This window comes from Tyto alba, unplaced genomic scaffold, assembly GCF_018691265.1.
Source record: "Tyto alba isolate M040663 unplaced genomic scaffold, T.alba_DEE_v4.0 Super-Scaffold_23, whole genome shotgun sequence".
NCBI classification, from domain to species: Eukaryota; Metazoa; Chordata; class Aves; order Strigiformes; family Tytonidae; genus Tyto; species Tyto alba.
The window spans coordinates 515,272-535,980 of NW_024881297.1; the positions used below are offsets into that span (position 1 = coordinate 515,272).

General features: G+C 45.7%; 1 protein-coding gene across 4 annotated transcripts; it reads left to right on the forward strand.

Annotated features, from left to right (window-relative positions):
- Window positions 1-227: 227 nt before the first annotated feature.
- Window positions 228-20,699, forward strand: PPEF2 (protein phosphatase with EF-hand domain 2). 4 transcript variants are annotated; one of them, XM_032985553.2, is made up of 18 exons: window positions 228-507; window positions 5,003-5,190; window positions 6,659-6,688; window positions 8,859-8,986; window positions 9,539-9,596; window positions 10,725-10,930; window positions 11,944-12,058; window positions 12,903-12,949; window positions 13,382-13,548; window positions 13,632-13,668; window positions 13,757-13,906; window positions 14,669-15,001; window positions 16,451-16,636; window positions 17,272-17,414; window positions 17,914-18,020; window positions 19,095-19,258; window positions 19,768-19,855; window positions 20,483-20,699. In XM_032985553.2, the coding sequence occupies exons 2-18, from the start codon at window positions 5,130-5,132 to the stop codon at window positions 20,659-20,661; spliced, it is 2,199 nt and encodes a 732-aa protein (XP_032841444.1). In that variant the 5' UTR covers window positions 228-507; window positions 5,003-5,129; the 3' UTR covers window positions 20,662-20,699. The 4 variants fall into 4 exon arrangements, with proteins under 4 accessions (XP_032841444.1, XP_032841446.1, XP_032841447.1 ...); XM_032985555.2 differs by having other exon boundaries at window positions 10,737-10,930; XM_032985556.2 differs by having other exon boundaries at window positions 229-507; window positions 10,755-10,930.
- Window positions 20,700-20,709: the final 10 nt, after the last annotated feature.

Consider the following 20,709-nt stretch of genomic DNA (forward strand, 5'->3'; position numbering starts at 1 on the left):
TCAGCCCAACAGAGGGAATAGGTGAAACCTTTAATTCTTTTTCCTCCAGAAGTTTGTGTTTAGCAAAAGGCAACTTGAAAGGGTGTAAGAGCTGACTCTTAAGATGATAGAGGCCAACGTGCTGTATTTCTCATTCATAATCCTCTTCAGTAATCCTAATCCATTTCAGATCTGTAGCCTTTCTTAAGTATCACATGGGAGAGGATTCTTAAGGCTGCTCAGAACAGCTGTGCAGTAAATAAATCGAAGGGTCTGCGCTTGTTGCAGAGCAGCACACACACTCTGTGCTGCAGGTGCTGGAAGACATGGCACTTGCTGCTGTGTGCCCAAGGGAACAGTTTACTTGATTATTTAGATTCTGAGGAAGAGTTTCCGAAACTGTAATCAAGCAAGTCACTTCAGAGATTATTGATCACTTTGGGTACTGAATAGAAACAAAAACTGAAAAAGTGGAGAGCTTCTATTGAGTTTATTTTAATAAATCCTAAATTAGAAAGTGGTGGCAAGGTAAGTTGCATTTTTCTTTTTATTTCTCTGTAACAGTGTTTTGTGTTCAGAAGTAGTTACTCAGCACCCATAGTTTGAGGCAAAACATCCTTTTTTATATGTCAAGCTGTACAAAACTGCACTTGGGAGTTTTCTACCTGAAATTCTCCTTTTTGGCACTGCAGTAACTGTGCAGGTGCAGAAGTCAGTGCATGTGTAAAATAAAACAAGTGTCACCATCTTGTTCCAGCGACGCGCCAAGTCCGATGTACATGTGGGACATACATAGGTATTTACCCTAGCAGGGCAAGGCAGGATCATCACTTTCCCTAGTGCCAGCTAGCATTTTTATTCTTGGGAGAAGTATTTGATTAGTTTGTTGGTTTGGTTGGGTTTTTTTGTTTGTTTGGGGTTTTTTTTGGTTTTTTTTTTTTTTTTTTGTTGTTGTTTTTTTTTTTAAATTAATCTGTAACTCTAAAACAAACTGTTGTGGTTTTTCTTTTAGCAGAACTTAAAATTTCCATTTCCCTTCTACATCTCTTTCAGTTTTTTTCCTAGTAAACTCTCAGTAAGCCTGTTGTATCCTCTCATTGCCTTCCATATCCTGCTCATCTCTTCCCTCAGTTGTCCAAATGTCTATAAAGTTGTCAAGTTAGTGGGGATTCAGTTGTGCACATGATACGTGAAGTGTGTCATCTTTCCTAGGAGCCCTGTTGTTCTGAGTTAGCTTCACGTTAGCTTTGGTGTTCCTCGCGGGAAGCCTTCCATTCATGTGGGTAGAGCACCAAATTCTGCACAGCTCTGCAATGGGGACATGCGCAGTGGCGTGACAGAGTGTGCAGGATTTGATTCAAAATGCTGTCACTTGCTTTGGTTTTGAAGGAATTAAAATAATATTTACTGTAAGCCAGGAAATTGACCCAGGCTTTTGTTGTTCTTGTTTTGGGGTAGTTGACACAAATGGATTGGTGCAAGTTTTCCTTTCATGAGTTTTAGGTGTTATTTCAGGACAGTATTAAATGAACTGGCAGCCTGTGTTTTCAGCGTTACAAGACCAAGTATATTATCCATTGGCTTGGGAGGTGTATGTGGAGTGTGGCCGTTACATGTTTCTCCTGCCTTTAGAACGCTAACCCCGGTGAACAGGGAACGTGCATCTTTTCCCCCCATCTGTGGCCTTCTACTGAGGCACTGAACTTTGTTGTTCTGTTAGTTGTTTATGTCCAGGTGTGGCTCTTGAGTCCACGCTTTTCTTGGTGGTGGCTTAGTTCTGCCCTGGTGTAAGTGCATGCAGCAGGTTTTATCACCTTGCTTTACTCAGCGTGCGTGTTTGCTAGCAGATGCTTTTTGCAGCGGTGTGTACCCGGGGAGAGGCTCGGGTGAATGTATTGCAGCTTCTCAGAAGGCGTGAGGAAAGCCTGTTTCAGAGGCCTTCTAGCTGCACCTGAGAAAACCTAAACATCTCTGCAGGAGGGGCATGGTGGCCAAGAGCAAGATGAGAAAGGAGCTATTGGTAGCCGGCTGTTTCCTAGATGCACTGTTTGGTCTCACCTGGTTGTTTAATACAGCCTGTATTTTAGGTGCTGCCATGGTTCAGCTTCATCAAGTCTTGCAGGCTGTGTCTTTTATGAGTCTCTGTTCCTACTCTTCTTCTTGGGTAAAGGATTTTAGGAAGGGGAGGGGTGCATGTCACTGTTGGGTGGATGAGGAAGGGTCAGTTGGACTGGATTTATTTCTTCATCACTCCTCCCACCCTTGAAACAGGTTTGATTCCATTGGAGTCTCTGGTTTACTGCTGTGTACTCCTTTGCTCAGGCTGTGGCCCTCAGAAAAACCTGAGAGCAACGAAGTGAAAAAGTTTGCAGGTCCAGGAATTGCTTGGGAGAGACCTGTTGACAAGACTGTTCACGATAAGGTAGATAGGTAGGTGCTGTTGCCTGTGCTTGCTCTCTAATCCTAGGGCACGCTAATACTCCATCCCTCAGTGCGGATGGCCAAAATTTATGTTTAAAGTAGGGCTGTCCAAACACCACATGCTTGTTTGTTTTGCAGGGAAGGAGGGAAATGAGGGAAAAGTTTTTACTGTGTCTCCAAAGGTGCTCCCAACTCCAACATCACTTTTATCAAAACAGACAGGCAGTGCCCCTGAAAGCATCCTAAGCAAGAAAGTACCTAACTCTGTACTTAAGCGCCTGCTTCAGATTTGTTCTCCGTTTTTCAAAAGAGATATGGAAGAGTTCTAGTTCCTGATTTTTTTTTTTTTTTTCCTCCTGTTTCCATCTTTAAGGGTATCTTTAAAAGTCACTCACCTCTTCCATGGACCTGAAGCATCGGTCTCCCTTTGAAGCTGGTACTGTCAGGCTCCTAAGCGGCACTGAAGTTACAGTTAGGCGCGTGGGCTGTGCCGACCTCCGGTGTGGAGGCACAGCCGCCTACACTGACCGCGTTTCAGGGTAGCTGGTGACATTTCATCGTGACACCATTTCATCTGAAAGGAACCTGCCCCGCACTGTTCCAGACTGTCCCGCCAGGTTATACCAGAATGCAGTCAGTGGAGGTGCTCGGGGACGGCTGTGTCTCAAGCAAGCTCCCGATACGGAGCGGATCATTTGCCTCACTGCTCTGGATAGCTGACACTTGCTGACATCTTCAGATCTGTGTCTGTGAAGAGACATTTTTGTTTGGATAGCCAGATGGGAGTTATAAGTCCAGGCTCAGAAATTCTGAGCTTGAAAATCTGTTTTTCCTGTAACGGAATTTGCCTTGTACAGGTAGTTACAAATAAGAGCCCTAAATGCTAGGGATTCTGATCTTTGTGTGCAATTGTCCCTTTGAGTAGTTAATGATCTGAAAAGCTGTCACTGTACCTGCATTATTTAAGCACAAAGGCCATAAAGCAATGGATGTAATTGGGCATCATTCAGCAGTGACTTCGGGCCATTTTTGACAATAATATGAAATAATGTTAGAATAAAACCTGAGTGACTGGTATTTTGCTGAGAGCATTGCTACACATCCACCTGTGGTGTCACCCAGTTACTCAAGGGGAAGATGCCATGGTGCAACTCGGCATCCTGGGCAAAGTAGAGAATTTCAGTATTTCACCTGCCTTAGAAACTTGCCATGCTGAAATGTTGCTTAGTACGGCCCATCTTCCTGCGCAAGCGCTGCACACATGCACCTTCTACAACACCGAACACATTCCTTCAATTAGTGTTTGTGCAGATCTGAAGCTATTTTGAGAAGAAACGCATGGGTTAGGTGGAAAGAGACAGGAGGCAAAAGGATTGTGGGCAGTGAGGAAAGGAGAAGGACTTTTTCCTCCTCTGGGGTCAAATGCCTCTGTAGTCACACTGTCCTGACCCTTTAAAATCCTTTGAGCTGTGGTCTCCTGCTAGCACCAGGCTTTACATTTTTACAGGTATTTATTTCCTTCCCTCCCTTTCTCAGCTTTCTCCTCCCCCAGTTCTGGGTTAGAATAAAAATCTGTATAATTCTTATGTGATATATCCTGGGGCTGCTTTGGCAGTAGTATATGATTGGGTTTTTTTTCCAGAGAAAACATGTCTGACTCTGAATGACATTCTGGTTGTCCTCAAAGTGAGAGATTTCAGAATTTGACCTAATCTTAAAATAGGATCTGTTGGCTCTGACCAGAGCTTTGTGCAGCAGTGAGGCTACAAAAGTCTGGCTGTCCTGTCCTTTTATACTGGCCAGGATCTGAGCAATTGTTGGTACAATATGGTCCCACGCTCAAGTAGCTCCACGAGGTGAAGGAAAGTAGTTTTTAACAAAGCTGATTATTTTCTTATGATAGCTGGTTGTTATTTTAGACTTATCTCTGCTCTAGCTGTGGTACTGCAAATAGATTTAAATACCATCTGTGTGTTCATCCCTCATATAAGAGTTATCCTTCACAGATGGCTATATGCATATGCTGATAATTAACGAATCACTTTAATGAATTCTATGGTTCCCAATCAGTATTAAAAAACTTTTTTTTTCTACACAGGTTATGAATGCCTCCCACATGCAGTCATGCGTAATATTTCACCACCTTCATCCAGGTGCTTCAGCTGCACGTGAGGAAGGGGGGAGGTAGCATGAGGCTTCGGAGGTGTAGTCTGCTCTCAGAGCTCAATCAAGATTATTTTATTGTAGCATCTAAACTGAAGGTTCAGGTCAGAGACTGTCATATTGCTAAGAGTTTAGGAGCCTAACGTTGGGCACGTGAAGCATTGCGAGAGTACATGAATGCCTGATTTCTACATCTACCATACAACTACAATAGCAATACAGGCAATCTCTGCTATTTTAATACAATTAGAAAAGGTGCTGAAATGATTCCTAATCATAGAGCTGACTTAAAATCTGAAACAGTAAGACAGAAATCCTCAGATTCTCTAGAAGACAACAAAGTAGCTGGAAAAACCTGGTAGTGGAAGAATATGTACTTAGGCACAAAACAGGCCACCTGCTCATTGATCTTAAGAAGTGTTAATATATTTGATTATAGATTCTCAGCACCGTGGGACACGTTGCAGCTGTTTTGATTCTGGCCGAATGGTATTTCCAGCGTCTCTTTTGTGGTTTTGGTGATAGTGGGCCAGTCTGCAACGTTCTAGGAGCATTGGTTGGAGAACATGGGATCTGGTGGTTCTGTACATGCCAACTACAAGTACTCCCTGCAGAAGTCTGAAAATGGTGAGTGGTTCTTTGAAAAGTAATCTTTTCTCGTCTGTTCCTGCACATGCTGTTGGGAGGTTGCAGTGGATGTATTTCTTTTCTGGGATACCTGGTTTTCTTGATAGTATGGAGATGAAGTTATGTCTTTCAGTATCCCGTCAGGCAGAAGGCTTGAGAAAACTACAGCTATTTAGACCAGGATTAGATTAAAATCAATCAAAACCTGACCAGAAACGAAGCATCAAAAAGCAATTCTGAATTCTGTTAAAACTAACATCCAGTGGATTAATCAATTGCTGGCTAATGTGTGTGTTGTCATGTGCTGACAGCAAGACAGATGGTATCACCCTGCTGCTTCTGGTGGACTTTGTTTTTAAAGACTGTGTTAGTGGTGCAGGACTGATAAAGCAGAAGCACTAGCAAAGCCAAAATAAATCTGGTTCTAAAGAAGGTAAGATGATGTGGCTAAGAAAAGCTGAAAAGCAGAAAGTGTGCTTTTTTTGTGACTACATCAGCGCAGTGCTTTTCATCTCTGCTAATAATCTAGACTTGTTTATGGCTCTTGAAGCTGCAAGGATTTACTTTCATGAAACCCTCTGTATGATCGCACCAGTTTTCTGGGTGTGTGCTTAGGTCTGCTGTGGAACAAAGAGAGTTTATGAGTGAGACTTTACACATAAGGAAGTATAAAGTAGTAGACATTACTTTGTTGTCTGAATCATTCAGTCATCAGAATTGGCAGAACAACAGTAGGGTCCAAACTGTTTGTGAGTGCTTTGAAAAGAAAAACGGTGATTGCATTTAGAAATGAAGAATGTGGGGATACTGCTGTGACTCGGTCTTTTTTGTTTGCAATTTTAATTTGTTGAAAAACTCCACCTTTTATTTAAGTTAGACTTGTCTATTGCCCATAGCACCAGAGAACCATGGACTTTTCCCAACAAGTTCAGGGCTATTTTATGATAACGGCTTGTCTATAACAAAGTGCAACATTAAACCTAGTTATTTTTTTGAAACTCTGCATTAGATCTGATACCTCATCAACAGGTTCCCATGGCAGAAAAATCTCTCTGAATTTTTTGCCTCTGGTTCTCCAAATCCTTCAGACGTGGTGATCTGCAGATGTGGAGCTGCTTAGGACTTTCCACCCAAGTATAATGTTCCAGGTGCTGTCCTGTCCCCCTTGTACAAAGCCCCAAGGCTGCTCCCCATGGAAAGCGTAGCCAGCAGGGCTCTGTGGAACTGGCCCTGCCCTTGAGTGAAGAAGGGGATGGGGAACCCCAGAGAGGGTGCTGACTCCCTCCTGTAAGCTGATGTGTGAACTATACTGCTAGCATGAACAGGCTTATTTTAGCTTGAGTCCTGCCATTTTGGCATGCTTTCAGTAGCTGATACGATGACATATGATTCAGTTTCTTGCTTGGATCCTCATAAAATGTGGATAAATCTCTTTCTCTTCCTTTTTTATTATTTTTTTCTAAACTAGTACAAACAATGCCAGATGAAACTCACCCAGGTAAGCCAGTAAATTAGAATACCTGGCTTTTTCAGTTGCAGTCAGTCTCTAAAAGTAGTGTAAAAAAAACAATGCCCTGCCCATCTGGAGCTTAAAACACCATGGATGGTGGTATATGTGCTCACCGGGCACTTGATGATAAGTCTTTCACAGATTTTATTTTTAATGATTCAAAATATTTAGTTTACATTGGTATATGTGGAGTCAGAACTATGAATTTCTGCTCTGGATTCAGTTGAGATACATCTGACTCCTACCACAGTAATTGGACATTTGTCCACTGTTAGGGGAATGCAAGATATTTAGAAGTTGTTTATATTAGAGAGTGATTGCGACTGTAATTATGGTTACACACCAGCCAAATTACTGTACAGGGAGTAAGGCAGCTAGTGTTGGGTTTGTTACAAGGGAGGCTTGAAGAGGTACCATCAGGAGCACCAAACTGAAGCAAAAAAGTCAGCCTTTTTTATTTTTTCAGAGCCCAGCAAATCAGTAAGCATTTTCGCAGCAAGATATAAGGCTCAGACAAAGAATATATAAGTTATTCTTGAACTAAGGCTAGCCAAGTCTTACCTTCTTGCCCGTGATTTCACCGTGACTCCTCCTCAGCTGCCAGCTGCACAACAGCAATAGTTCTTCCCTTTTTGTGCTCTGCAGCTCCTAGTGCTGCTGTAACACTGACATAATTTAGAAAGATTATTATTATTTTCAATACATAAGCCATCAGGATATCTTATTGAGGTAAAGGTCAATGTTTTCTTCTAAAGTACATGATGGGTGGTTTATGTTCTATGATTAATGTAAGCTAATTGAATTAATGTGATCTTTTTGTCTCCTGCCAGCACTTTGGGGTGGGCATGTGGGATTTCCTTCTTTTCAATAAAGTTCTTGCATCCCAAAGCCCGCACTGCTCTCCCTGCTTTGGTGAACACGGCAGTGCTCTCTCCCAAACCAGATGCCATGGGAACACCCGTTGCTGCAGCAGGGCTAACTCTGTAACTCTGTCATCTCCATTTGAATTCGGGGCCAGCCTGTAGATAGAGCAGTCATCCCTCTCTTCCTCAGCTAATGATGACACAGAGAAGGATTGTCAGAAAACGTTTTAAACTTCGGGCTCTAGGGTAGGGCTGCAGGAATGAGCAGGCAGGGACAAAGAGCGTAATCAAAAGAGAGATGCCAAGCAGCAGAGCTGGTTGGCAAGGTGGTACGAAGTCATCAGGAGGTCCAAATGGGGTCCAGACCAGCTAAGAAGGATGGAAGAGTTTCTAGAGCTACATAAAGTTCTGTGGCGCAACTTGAAAAAGGAAATGGGAAACTGCACCAGTGTACTTCACTTTAAATATGCACACCCCCCATCTGAAATGATCTTTTAATGAGAACCACTGAAATTGGGGAAATGCAGAGGAATGGTTATGTTTTAAAGATCAGAGCAAACAGCCGTCATTTGGAGGGAAGAGCCTGGTGCCAGTGCTGGCTGCGGATTGAACCATGACCAGGCCTCTGGAAATTCCTGGCATTTTGCTCCTTCTGTGTCATTAAGTGGCTAAAGATCTGCCTCCCTCTTTTCACTGTGGGTGTTAACTTTATTTTATTCCAGGGTAATGGGATGTTAGCGTTTATGCTAGAATAGATCCCTTCTGAAGTTTGCCCAGAACTGCAAAAGCTGAGGTATTTATTTGGCTTAAAGGAAGGCAGACAAACGCCGTATTTTTAAGGCTCTGGAGGGGGACTTGGCGTCTTCTTTTCTCCCAACTCCTTGTGCGGCTTCAGTCAAATCTCTGGTTTCCTGAAGCCCCAGTACCTAGACTGTATGATGGACATGAAAATGATCAAGGCAGACAGAAAAGGAGGAAATTTTCTTTTAATACTGAAGACCGCATTTGGATCTTCAGGCCCTAGTAAGTTGTTAATGCTGGTGCTGAGGAGCCAGTAGCGATGGTAAGAATCGATTCAGAGGTCTCCGGTCAGGTAGGGTCACATCAACCTCTTGCAATATGGTGAAAAGGAGTGGGTTTATTAGTATTTAGGCATCCGAACACCTTTCCTGAATACTCGCTCCTGAAAAAGGGAGGTCCCTCTTCAGTTTTCAGGGTCGGGCAAGGGGCAGTGGCGGGGCACCTCAGCCGCAGCCGCTGCGGTTCAGCAGGCTGACTCTGGTTTTGTCCCCTAGCTTTCAAGGCAGCCGTCTTGATCCAACAGTGGTATCGGCGCTACGTCGCTCGGCTGGAAATGCGCCGACGTTGCACCTGGAGAATCTTTCAATCCATTGAATACGCTTGCGAGCAGGATCAGATCAAGGTAAGGTACCAAGGAGAAGAGTATGTAGCAGAAAACATAGGAGCATGGTTTCTGTGCCAAAGACTCCTTTGTTTCTGGCTACTGGCTGGTAACCCTGTAAGTGCCTCAGTGAGTCAAGGACTGGATTTCCTGCCCCTTTTTAGCTTACTGAGTTCCTGACTGCTTATGTCTGATGAAACCCTAAGTAATGAGTCTTGAAAGCAAGCCCTAAGGACCATTTAGCATTGCTTTTCCTGAGTCTGAACGCAGTAGGTAAGCCTAGTTGGTTTGCTATACTTCAGCTTTGATTAATGTCCTCTTATATGGTTGCTTTGCTGTCAGGCAGGGAGAGGGAGGGCTTACAGATGTGCTTCTGTTTGTACAGCTGAAGGTAAAGCTACTTCTTTGACTTCACCACAAGGTATTCAAAACTAGAATTGGTACAGTATGATTTGTACATACCAGACAACATGAGAAGGGCATAATACTTCCAGAAAGATGATCACATGAAGTTGCCACTCTGCAGAATTTAACTGCAGGGTGGATGATGATGGGCTTGCTGTCTTCTTGCAGCTTCACAACTTCTTCAGTTACCTCATGGACCACTTCACGCCAAGCAGCAGTAAAGAGAGTAAGTTTCTATGCGTTGTTTGTAGATGTGGCACCAGCAGCTCAGAAGGCTGCACCCTGTATCGATTTGTTGCCCAGGGCTGGCCCTTCAGGATGGCAAAGGGGGCCAAGTGAGTCTAAAGAGCAACGGCATCAGGAATTTGGATAGGGAGTGAATTGTTTAGAGACTGTCAGAGCTGTGCAAGGTATGTGGGGCAATTCCTGCTCCTTAGGAGCTGGAAGGGGGAATAAAAGCTCCGTATGTTTTCTAAGAGCAGTATTAGAAATCAGCCTTTTTTTCTCTAATCCCTGGTAACCACAGCTTTGCAGAGCCCGTATGTGAAGTGAGTGAATCCATCTTTAGGGAACTGTGCTCTAGGGTATCTACTTTATTTATAGTTAGTCTCTCACTTATAATTGGGGTGGCGGGGTAGAAGTGCTGTGGGAACCAAGACAGTACCTTCCTAAATCTGCAGAGCATTATATGTTATTTCTTAGTGCTGGGAACTTGCTAATGAGCTTATCTCTGAAATCTGATGGTAGTAAGGGAAAACTATTTACATTGCTGACCATAATCTGCTGAAGTCCTCGCTCCTTCCTGTCAAACTGCCACCCTTTTTCTCAAACCCAACCCATATATTTTACAGCAAAGCTCTGTTGAGGAAGATTTTTTCTCAGTGTCTGTGTAAAACAGGACAATAATGTCCTGTAACTTGAGTTGGGCTCTGAGATGTTCCAGCAATAAAAAAATAATGTGTATTTATACAAATTTTGTGCAACACTGAAAATGTAGGTGCAAGCTTAGAAAAAACAGTGGGGTGTAGGAGACAGTTCTTTATTACACAGTTTGCTTTTGCATGTCATTGAAATTAAGATTGCAGTTAGCCACGGCAACCAGTGTCCATCTGGCTCTACCAGAGTTTTGCAGAAACTAGCTGCCAGGACTGCCTGACACATGGCACACAGAAATTGTCCCTGCTGCCTCTTCCCCACTGTAAATTCTGTAGCTGTGTCAAACTAGGAGCTATGCTCCACCGCTGCCGTCGCTCACGAGCTCTAGCCGAACCAAACAGCTTTTCTTTAGCAAATTACTAGAATGGTGTATTGTGCCAACTTTACTTTTTCTTGTCTCTTTCTCTTTTTAAAACAAACCAATCAAATGGACCAACCTGCCATCCAGGGGATTTCATCAGTCGCATGTTCAGAAGTGGGGAAAGCTTCAAAGAGGCAGAGCTGGAAAAATACTGTGATTATGAATCCATGGAGGTGCCAGACTCCTACACTGGACCCCGTCTCTCTTTCCCACTCCTTCCTGACCATGCGACTGCCTTGCTGGAAGCTTTCAAACAGAAACAAGTAAGGATCCCAAAAGGAATCACGCTTTCCCCTTCTCCATACAGGGCTGTAGGACAGATAATTTGGTTTTAGCCTTCCTAACCAGCTATGCTGATTGAAGTATAACAAGCTGGCAGGCTGTTAAGCAAAGGGGGATGGGAACGATCTGGTAGATATTTCCCCCTGCCATAGGAACTTTATTCCTTTCTAGAAATACAGTTCCGACAAAACTGAAAACTTTTCATCTGTGCCAATATTAACCTGAAATTCATTTTAAAGGGGAAAAAACCTACAACAGTTCATGTTGAAACATTCTATCATTTTTTGTTGCAATTCCTCAATTTGTAAAGAAGTGTAGGATGGCTCAGATGGAAACAGCCAGTTATGTTTTGTGCCATGCAACTTTGACTCATATTTAAAATGTAAAGTGTGAAGTTTTTGACAAGGAAGTCCAGTTCCAGTTCAGCAGCACTAAGGAGGCAAGTCCTCATACAATTGCAGTGTTCTGCTGCCATCCCTCAGTTAAGGTGCTGAACTGCAAAACAGGCCAAAACATCCCCTCTCCAAACAAAACAACTTCTAAAACAAAGGTCTCTGGGGTCTTGACTAACATTAAACACCTACACTCTGGCTTTGAGCAAACATATTTCTGCAGACACATCGCAGCTCAGGCCCTGGCTTAATGTGGAGAAGGCTAAGAAATATCGAGAGGAGCAGCTTACCTGTGATATTGGGCTGGAATTTCTGCTGCTCTAGGAGGTGGTGTTGCCTTGACCACGGGGTGCTAGGGCTTTGGGGTTCTCTTGCCAGGCCTGCCAGTGCCGAGGCTGGACTGCTTTGGGTGAATCTCCTCCATCCTGCTGCTCCCTAGTATCTGCCTTGTCTGGTTTGTAAACCCACAGGTCAGCATCGAGTGTCGTCCCAGTGGGTTTCTGCCATCCAGGCTATCGTGGTGGGGCCTTTGCAGACAGAGCTGCATTGCTGCTCAGAGGTCACTGATTTCCTGCTCTAATCCCTTTGCTTTCTCCTAGTAGCAGCTCCACGCTCGCTATGTCTTAAACCTTCTGCACGAGACCAGGAAGCACCTCAAGCAGTTGCCAAACATCAGTCACGTCTCCACTTGCTATAGCGAGGAGGTCACCGTGTGCGGTAGGTCTGGGTGGGAGGGCACCCCGCAGTCTCTGGGGCAGGATGCTCGTGTGGAAGGGGTGGGAAGGATATCGGCTGGTAGCGTGAGCGTGATGCCCTCCTCTGTAGCGAATGTGGAACACAAATGCAGTCTGCTAGCAAAATGCATGTTGCATTGAGAGGCAACTGGGGCTGTCTAAAATATCCGGATTTACCCTATGATACTGTATGAGAGCCGCTGCAAAGACTAGCCTGGAGACTGGAGGGAGCACATCTGCATCATGGCCCTATTTCTGCGTGGTCTGGAACGGGATGAGGATGTTGAGGGAAGATCTTTGCATCCTGTCAAGTAAATTTGAAAGAGACAAAGCTCTTCACCATTATTTTCCTACTCTAGAGCTAATGCTTAAACTTTGAGAGAGGTCTGAAAAATATGTACTTATCACAGAACTTTAAGCGCAGTCAGCTTCTGGAAAACAAACCTCTTTCTCTCCAATATCATGTTAAACAAGAATTTAGTTTGATTATTATTATGTAGGCAAAATTTTCTCCCACGTAATGATCAAAGTCAAACAGTTTGTTGTGCCACGTTGTGCTATCATAAGAGATAAATGAAGCTTCTGAATCAGTCTTCAGAAGCTAGTGTAGGTTTTTTGCTGTCCTTGTCAGGCTTCAGCTCAAGCCTTTACATCATGTCCCTTCATTCAGGCACATTGCCTCAGTGTAAGGAAACTTGTACATGAACTTCCCAAAATATTTCAGTGTTCATTAATTTATAGAGGAGATGCTTCATAGGAAGTTATTTATTGGTGTCTTTTTAAGCTAGAGGTAAACATACTGTGACTTGTCTTTTTGTGCCTGTTAGGAGACTTGCACGGCCAGCTGGATGACTTGTTCCTCATATTTTATAAGGTAGGCACTGTATTTGGAGCGGGAGGCTGGCCAGGCATTGTGAGAGGTATTGCATGGGTCATGCTGAGAACTGTCCACAAAACTGGGCCCTTCACACGCGATTCTCCAGGACAATTTGACTGGTTTTAAATGGCTTCAGAAAGCAGCACCTTATTCCCTTGCTGACTTTGGAATCTGATATACATGTACATTTGGGAAGTGCCAGTGGCCATTTTTGTAAGTGCTGATGCCGATGACAAGCCTTCCTGACTGCCAGCTTTCACTTGTCAGTGCATTTGCTGCTGGGTGCCTACAGGATAAAAATAGTCAGGATCTATTGTATAAGGTAACCTGGGACAGGAGCAAGAGAATGTGCAGTTGGGACGGGGGGAGGTATACGGACATCATGGGGAGGCCTCTCTGGTAACATCCACCTCTTTCTTGCTTTTACAGAATGGCCTTCCTTCCCCTTCCAAGTCCTACGTGTTCAATGGGGACTTCGTGGACAGAGGAAAACAGTCCCTTGAGATCCTCATTGTCCTCTTTACCTTCCTCTTGATCTATCCAAAGGAGGTTCATCTCAACCGCGGGAACCACGAGGACCACATGGTCAACTTACGGTACGGGTTCCGTGTGGGACTGATCGCGATGTCAAGGGTGTTACTGTGAAATCCCACTGAAATCCTTTCTCCTGTTCCTTCAGCTATGGTTTCACCAAGGAAGTAATGCAGAAATACAAGGTAAGCATATGTTTATGTCTCCTCTACCACGAAATGCGGACTGTGAAAGCTGATGCTTCATCTTTTCCTTTCTGACCTGTCCTCCTAGGTGCATGGGAAGAAAATCTTGAAGATGATTCAGAACGTCTTCTGCTGGCTGCCCCTGGCCACCCTGATTGATCAGAAAGTCCTCATTATACACGGGGGCATCTCTGACACCACTGACCTGGAGATGCTTGAGAAAATTCAAAGGAACAAAGTAGGTTTTATTTCCCAGATATTGCAAGAGACAACAGTGTTGCTGATTTGTGGTGAGGAGCTTACTTCTACATGTCAACTTGGCTGTTGACGAGACAAATCTAAAGGGTGGTATTCCCAGACAAGCTATGTTTAGAGTGGGTCACGTTGGTTTAATAGTGTGTGTGCAGGAGGTGTGGAGGGAAGAAGCATTCTTGGTTTCTGGAAGACGTAAGGATCGTAGCCCAGGAAGTGATGGGTAATGGCATAGGTAAATAGATGGGCTGGTGCTGACTGTAAAAGCAGAATGATGAGACTTTGTCCCACTGTTCCTTAGCCTGTGTTTTCCCCTGGGTTTCCAGAAGGATTTTTGATAAGTCATTTAACTTGTCTCTGCCTCACTTTCTCTTTGAGAAATACCAATTCCCTTCTCCAAATGTAACGACAAGCACCCACATTAGTCAGGAAATCCTTCCCTCATTCTGCTGCCTTGTTCCCATTGCAGATTAAATCTATGTACCTTTTATGAAGTGTCTGAGCAATGTAAAGTCAATGGAGAAGAGACAGATCTGTAGGCAGGACAGCTGTGGGGTCCCAGCTGCAAACCAAGAATGGCACATTCGAGAGGATGGCACTAGTAATCTCCCTCAATTAATCATCATTTGATGGCAGCAAAGGGAATTGAGGCTTGGGTCACTCGACAGTCTGCCAATGGAAGAAGTTAGAGCCGGAGATGTAGGTTTCCAAGTTCTGGACCAACTCTCTTTTCTCTCTTACCTCTCAGTTTATTTCTGTACTAAGAGGGAAGAAAAGAAAGGAGTCGCATAGAGATGTGGAAATACAGGAAGTAAATGGAGAGAGCACAACAGAGACTGATCAAACAGAGAGCGAGTCAGTCCTCAGTTTATCTCCACAGCCCCGGCCGACCCACGCTCCCAGCATAACCAACAGGCTGGAGTTTTCCCGGTGGGTCCGGCAGACGGTGCAGGAGCAAATCGAGTGGTGCCGCCGGCTGGTGGACATCAGCGAGTCGGAGTCGGAGGAGCTCACCTATTCCAGCGTGGTCTCGTCGGATTTGGACGAACCGTGCTGGACTCGCCAGGAGGAGTGGAAGCAGGTGAGTGGTCTGAGCTCAGTGGGCTGTGGGTGCCTCCTGCAGCTTTGTTCTCTTTTACGAAGAAGCTCGGTACAAAATAGGTGGGTCAGCACACCGACCTCTCTGCAGAGACATTTTTGCTGCTTTGTAGAGTGGAGTTAAGGAGCAACTCAGTTGAAATGCCAGCGGGCAGGCTAATGGGGTTTGTGCTGTTTTGTACCTACTGCTCTGTATCCCGAGCCAGTCTGGTGTTGATCATTCAGTGGTAAGCTGTTGGGACGGGCCGTACTGTGAGCATGGGATCTCTGCTGCCTGGAGACATTTCTTAGGTACCTGCACCACATCCAGCCCATCCTGGGGCATGGTTCCTTAGCAATTGAAGAGCTGCGCACGAGAGTCGAGTAGGAGAACGCAGGCTGTGTGCAAGAGTGTCAAGCTCTTCCCTGGGCTTTCGGCTTTCTGTGTTCCAGGATCTGCCCCAGCATCTGCCCCTAGCACAGCACTCATCTGTTGTATAAATTAAACTGCTGCTCAGGCATAGAGGGGGGCAACAGGTTTTCTTGATTCACTGCAGGGGAGAGAAACAGTAGACAAGACTGACTGTAGAGCACAGTGGTTGTATCACTTACTGTGCACGTTTCTCAAGTTTCTCTGTCAAGTTACCCAAGTTTCTGAAGTCAGCTCTGTAGGTAGTGAACGAGCACATAATTAGCTGATGAGTGAGTTGTGATCTTGGGTACTAAGAGCAGACTGAATTTGTGGTTTTAGCTGGGCTGCTCTGCATGTAGATTGCTAGGCAGGTCAGAGCCTGGGAACTTGGTTTCCTGTTGGTGTTAGACCAGTCTGTCTGTAAGCCCCTTCTGTGTGCTCCAAAACCATCATTACTTACTTCACATTAGTTACAACATCCCAGAATTGCATACCTTATCAGCATAAAGCTGTATATTGAGGTCAGGGTTAAAGAGCTTAAACTTTAATCCACACAGTGGTTACTGAGTCAGCACTTACATTTCTGGAGGCTGCGGAATGTCCTGGCTAGAGAGCAAAGAAGTTTAATACTAAGCCAGCTCATGGCCTCAGGATCTGCTGGGTGTTCTTGCCCTGGGACCTGTGTTTTGGGATGGAGGTAGACAGGCAAGGCTCGCTCTTTGAAATCTTTGAGGGAGCAAAGGGAAGCTTCTATCAGGCCTGATATATGGACACCCCTCTTCCCCCAGGCACTCTGGGTGTGCCTGTAGCTCCAGGCCAACAATACTGTTACCTCTGTGGTGGACCAGGCCTGTGACAGTCCTGCGGAGCAGTATGGCAGTTCAGCTGGGATGCAGCAAACATCTCTCCTTCCCTGCATTATGGTAATAGCAGCAGTCCAGGGAAGAGGGATTCCCAGAGGGATTCCGAGATAGAGCTGTATTTGCTTAGTAAACTTTGATGGGCTTCACTTTACTCAGTGAACTTTTCCAATCCTTGCAGATTTTAGACATCCTCTGGAGTGACCCCATGCCTCAGGAGGGCTGCAGGGTAAATACAGTGCGAGGTGGTGGCTGCTACTTTGGGCCTGACGTGACAGAGAAAATCCTTGAGAAGTACAACTTGCAGTTCCTCATCCGCTCCCACGAGTGCAAGCAAGAGGGCTATGAGTTCTGTCACAACCGGAAGGTCAGTGTGGGGATGGCGTGAGGGATACTTGGGTTTCCATCCTGCCAGGGTGGGGTTTCTGTGGTGGCTTGTCTCAGCTCTCTGTTTCTTCCAGTGGGGCTTTGTTAAGTACACACTAAATCGTTGAACAGCCTTATTGTGAGTTCCTGAAGTGTGTTCCCAGCTGAGGTCTTAGGTCAGGACAGTCTGGAGCCTCCTACGCTGTTGGGGGGCATCTGTTGTGCAGGCAAAGCGCATCCTTGTGCGACGTTTGTGCAATTGCCCCCACTTTCTGCAGCTGTTTCTGAAGGTGACATACAAAAGGGTGTCACCACGCTGCTGCAGCAAAGTTTTGCTCTCAGGAGCTTCAGGGTCACTTCCATGACTTCAACAGGGGCACTTTTGACTCCGCTCGCTGCAGTTGAGACTAGAAGTTTGTTGGGAGAGTGCAGTGAAATCGCTGAAGCCCAACATGTGGCCAGATCCACATGAGACCTGCAAGGCTTCCAGCCACCACCTCGCTCTTCCTTTTCCACATAAAATGTGGTGCTTTCACCATCTGTTGACTCCAGATGGGATTGGTTGTGCTGTTTTCACTGATACATAATACAGGATGGATGTACCGACTGTAAATGCCTCTCTTTTTTGGGAGTTAGGTGCTGACCATATTTTCGGCCTCAAACTACTATGAGATTGGCAGCAACAGGGGAGCCTACGTGAAGCTTGGACCGGACCTCGTCCCCCATTTTGTTCAGTACCAAGCAAACAAGGCAGCTCATACTCTCACGATGACCCAAAGGCAAGGCTTTCTGATTGTATTTACCAAGTCAGAATTCCAAAAGGGAAAACTTTGGGAGTTTTGAGAAAGTTTGGCTCTGGAGCTGAACTTTCACAGCTTGATTTACTAAATAATAGCACTAGAGGAGGATTCAAGCTTCGTGCAGAAATTACTGAGGAAGGCTCAAGGGTTGAGGGGGGAGTGTTACAAGATCAGAAGGGGACTCTTTTTTTTACAGAGTGCTGATTTTCCAGCTTCTCCTTTCAATATCAAGTTTTAACTTTTGACCCTTGCTGAGGTTCCCTTCTGCTTTGGTACTTCACGAGTTGATGCGGGGATTCACTGCACCAGCTGCAGAGAACGATGCTCCAGGCATGCCGTGCCTTGTCGTGGGCATTGGCATGCCGTTGTGTGAGGGTCCGGGCAATCCCTGGACAGGCCAGAGGACTGGGAAGGTGCGGCTTCTCTTGCGCTTTGTGGCAAGTCCTAATTGTGCTTCCCTCTTTTCTGCATCCTCCAGAATCAGCAGAGTAGAGGAGTCAGCCTTTCGAGCCTTGCGGGAAAAGCTCTTTGCTCACACCTCAGCCCTCATCAGCGCGTTCAAGGCCTACGATAAGGACAACACGGGTAAATCTGAGCTGAGGGACACTCGGTTAATTCCCCGGTCGGACAGGATCGAAGCGGCTAAGTTGAGTGGGTGGCTGGTTGGGAGACTCTTCACTGGTAGTTGTCAGTGACTGTCACAGGGGCAGGCTCTGTCAGACCTTGCCAGAATGTTGGTCCTATTTGCTCTTACTCTGCTGGGAACCTGTTAATGCCTCACAGTAGCATTATAATGAGGGGCTGTCGGAGAAGCAAGAGGTGATCAGCCTAAAATGTATCAATTTAGGCTTGATACAAGGAGAACTCTTTGGAACAATGGCATCGATGAAGCACTGGAAAAGACAACCTGGAACATGTCTGTCATGTGTCCCTTGGGAAGGGCTGGGTGGTCTCTATGCCCTTTCACAGCTGGAGTCTAAAGTCACTGGGAAAAGGGACGTGAGCGCTGTTCTCTGTAGCAGCTGCCTCTGTCAGAAAACTTAAGGGAAGAGCTGAAAGTTCGTAATTCTCTGGCTGATGGGAGTGCTCTGCTGGTGCAGCGACCAAGATGCGTTGCTGAGATCTGCCCATTTGTGGGCCAAGGGAGAAAAGGGACACAGTGGTTGGCAGAAAACTGCTTTCTTGCTTTCTTTCCTGGCAGCAAAATCGTTCACAACAGTCCAGTTCAGCTGTTACAGCAGCTGTTAAACCTAGGGGCTTTTCCACGTTCCTTGGTCACCGAGGAAGGACTAGTGCAGTTGCGTAGGCCATGATCTGCAGGGTGACCCTGGCTGTAGGCCACACATTTCTAATGAAATATCCAAAGTTAGTGTCTTCCCGTTGCTCAGATGTTTGCAGCCCCCCGACCCTGATTTGTTGCAGCGATCACAAGCTTGCTGAGGCTGGGGAGAGCACCAAGTGCACTGGTGGCTGCAGTGGCTCACGTCTGTGCAGCCAGGTAGGGCTTTCTCCTGTACCAAAGTGCTCAAGTGGGCCATGAAGAAGTAACGCCATCGTAGTCTGGGTACGCCTCCTGCTCTAGGCTTTTTACTTTGCCTTCACGTGCTTTCAGCTTGCCCGTCTCTCCGAGGTCTCCACAGCTCTCCCTTTTCCTTACAGGAAGGATTTCACTGAGCAACTGGGCAACGGCGGTGGAGTCGGTCTTGCACCTGGGATTGCCCTGGCGAATGCTGAGACCGCAGCTGGTGCGCAGCACAGCGGATGGCATGCTGGAATACAGGTCCTGGCTCGACGACCTGGCCATGGAGCAGCGGAGCCAAGAGGTAAGGACTCACTCGCTTCCATCACGGCATGATGCAAAGCAGCTCACCAGATCCTCAGCCCGCAGAACCGAGTATGGTACGAAGGGAGAGTGGATGGTTCCTGTCTAATCCGACATCATACCAAAGTTGATGGAAAAGCTTGAATTGAGTCAGGTGGTTCAGAGGCATCCAGTCCATTGTAGAAATAGATGAGTTGCTGTTTCTTAATTACACCCACCAAAACCAACTCTGCAAAGGTTGAAAACCAGCCCAAGTCCCTGTCTTCTCCAATAGCCCAGCAAAGCTCTGTTTGGAAGCGAGAGGTTGCTGATGGGCTACAATGCTGAGTTGCCCAGAGGGTCCAGTCATTACACACCCAAGCCATAAGGCACACACGATGCAAAGTGCACTGCTGGTAAACTCTAGAGAGCAGTAAATGTTTTTATTTATGGGAAGGTCTGCAGTAACTGCTCGGAGAAAGTAGGGAGCTGTCAGAAGGGTAGAAGGAGTGTGATGATGTTGTCTTTCAGCACATCCAGTCAAGCTTGCTGGAAGTCATTTATCGAAACAGATCCAACTTGGAGACCATATTCAGGATCATAGACAGAGACCATTCAGGTAAGCCAGTGTGCAGGGGCTGTTGGCCACTGCAGTGTATTCCATTCCGCTTTTGGGCTCCCTTTCATATGTACAAAGGCATTTTTATTTAATGGTTTAAGGCTTGGGTTTTTCTCTTCCCACAAGAGCTTCTGAAATGTCGTTGCACGTTTTCACAAATATGACACATTTTGTAGGGCTGGTTGCAGTCTTGGTAGAAAATTAATAGTTGTTTGTTCTGGAGGAGTTCAGCAGAACAAAGACTGTGATGAGCACAATGACAGTAATGCAGTGTACATGGGATCTTGAGTGTCACCTCCCTTCAAGCAGTCATCTCTGCCAAATTACTTTGGGAAAGAAAAAATACAACAGTCTCTGTCTTCTTTTGTTCTCCCACATTGTATTATGTCTCCACTGCTCTAAGTTGTATTTTAGCCAGTGTTCTCCACCCTAGGAAATTTAGTTGCAGCACGTGAAACATAGATTATGAGTGATTGCTTTCCTTCCTTTAGGGTATGCAGACAGCAGGGGTGGGATGAGAGATGAGATCTGAGCAGGGGTCCCTCCTTGCATGCTGAGTGGGGACCGACTGGCAGCAGTGCCCATGGTGACCTTGCGCTGAGGTGGCTGTGCCTTCCTTCTCCCCAGGTCTCATCTCATTTGAGGAATTCCACCAAACCTGGAAGCTGTTCAGCACCCACATGAACATTGAACTCACGGACGATGGCATCAACGACTTAGTTCGCAGCATTGATTTCAATAAGGATGGAAACATTGACTTCAATGAGTTCCTAGAAGCCTTCCGTCTCGTCAAACAGTCAGAGTAGTGAGAACCTGGTGAGGGTTGCCACGTCCAATGCCTTGACTGTCTGTGA

Coding starts and splice junctions, on each gene's coding strand:
- PPEF2 (XM_032985553.2), top strand. CDS start 5,130: ATGGGATCTGGTGGTTCTGTACATGCCAACTACAAGTACTCCCTGCAG. Junction 10,931..11,943: donor AAGCTTTCAAACAGAAACAA/GTAAGGATCCCA, acceptor TTCTCCTAGTAG/CAGCTCCACGCTCGCTATGT. Junction 19,856..20,482: donor CATAGACAGAGACCATTCAG/GTAAGCCAGTGT, acceptor CCTTCTCCCCAG/GTCTCATCTCATTTGAGGAA.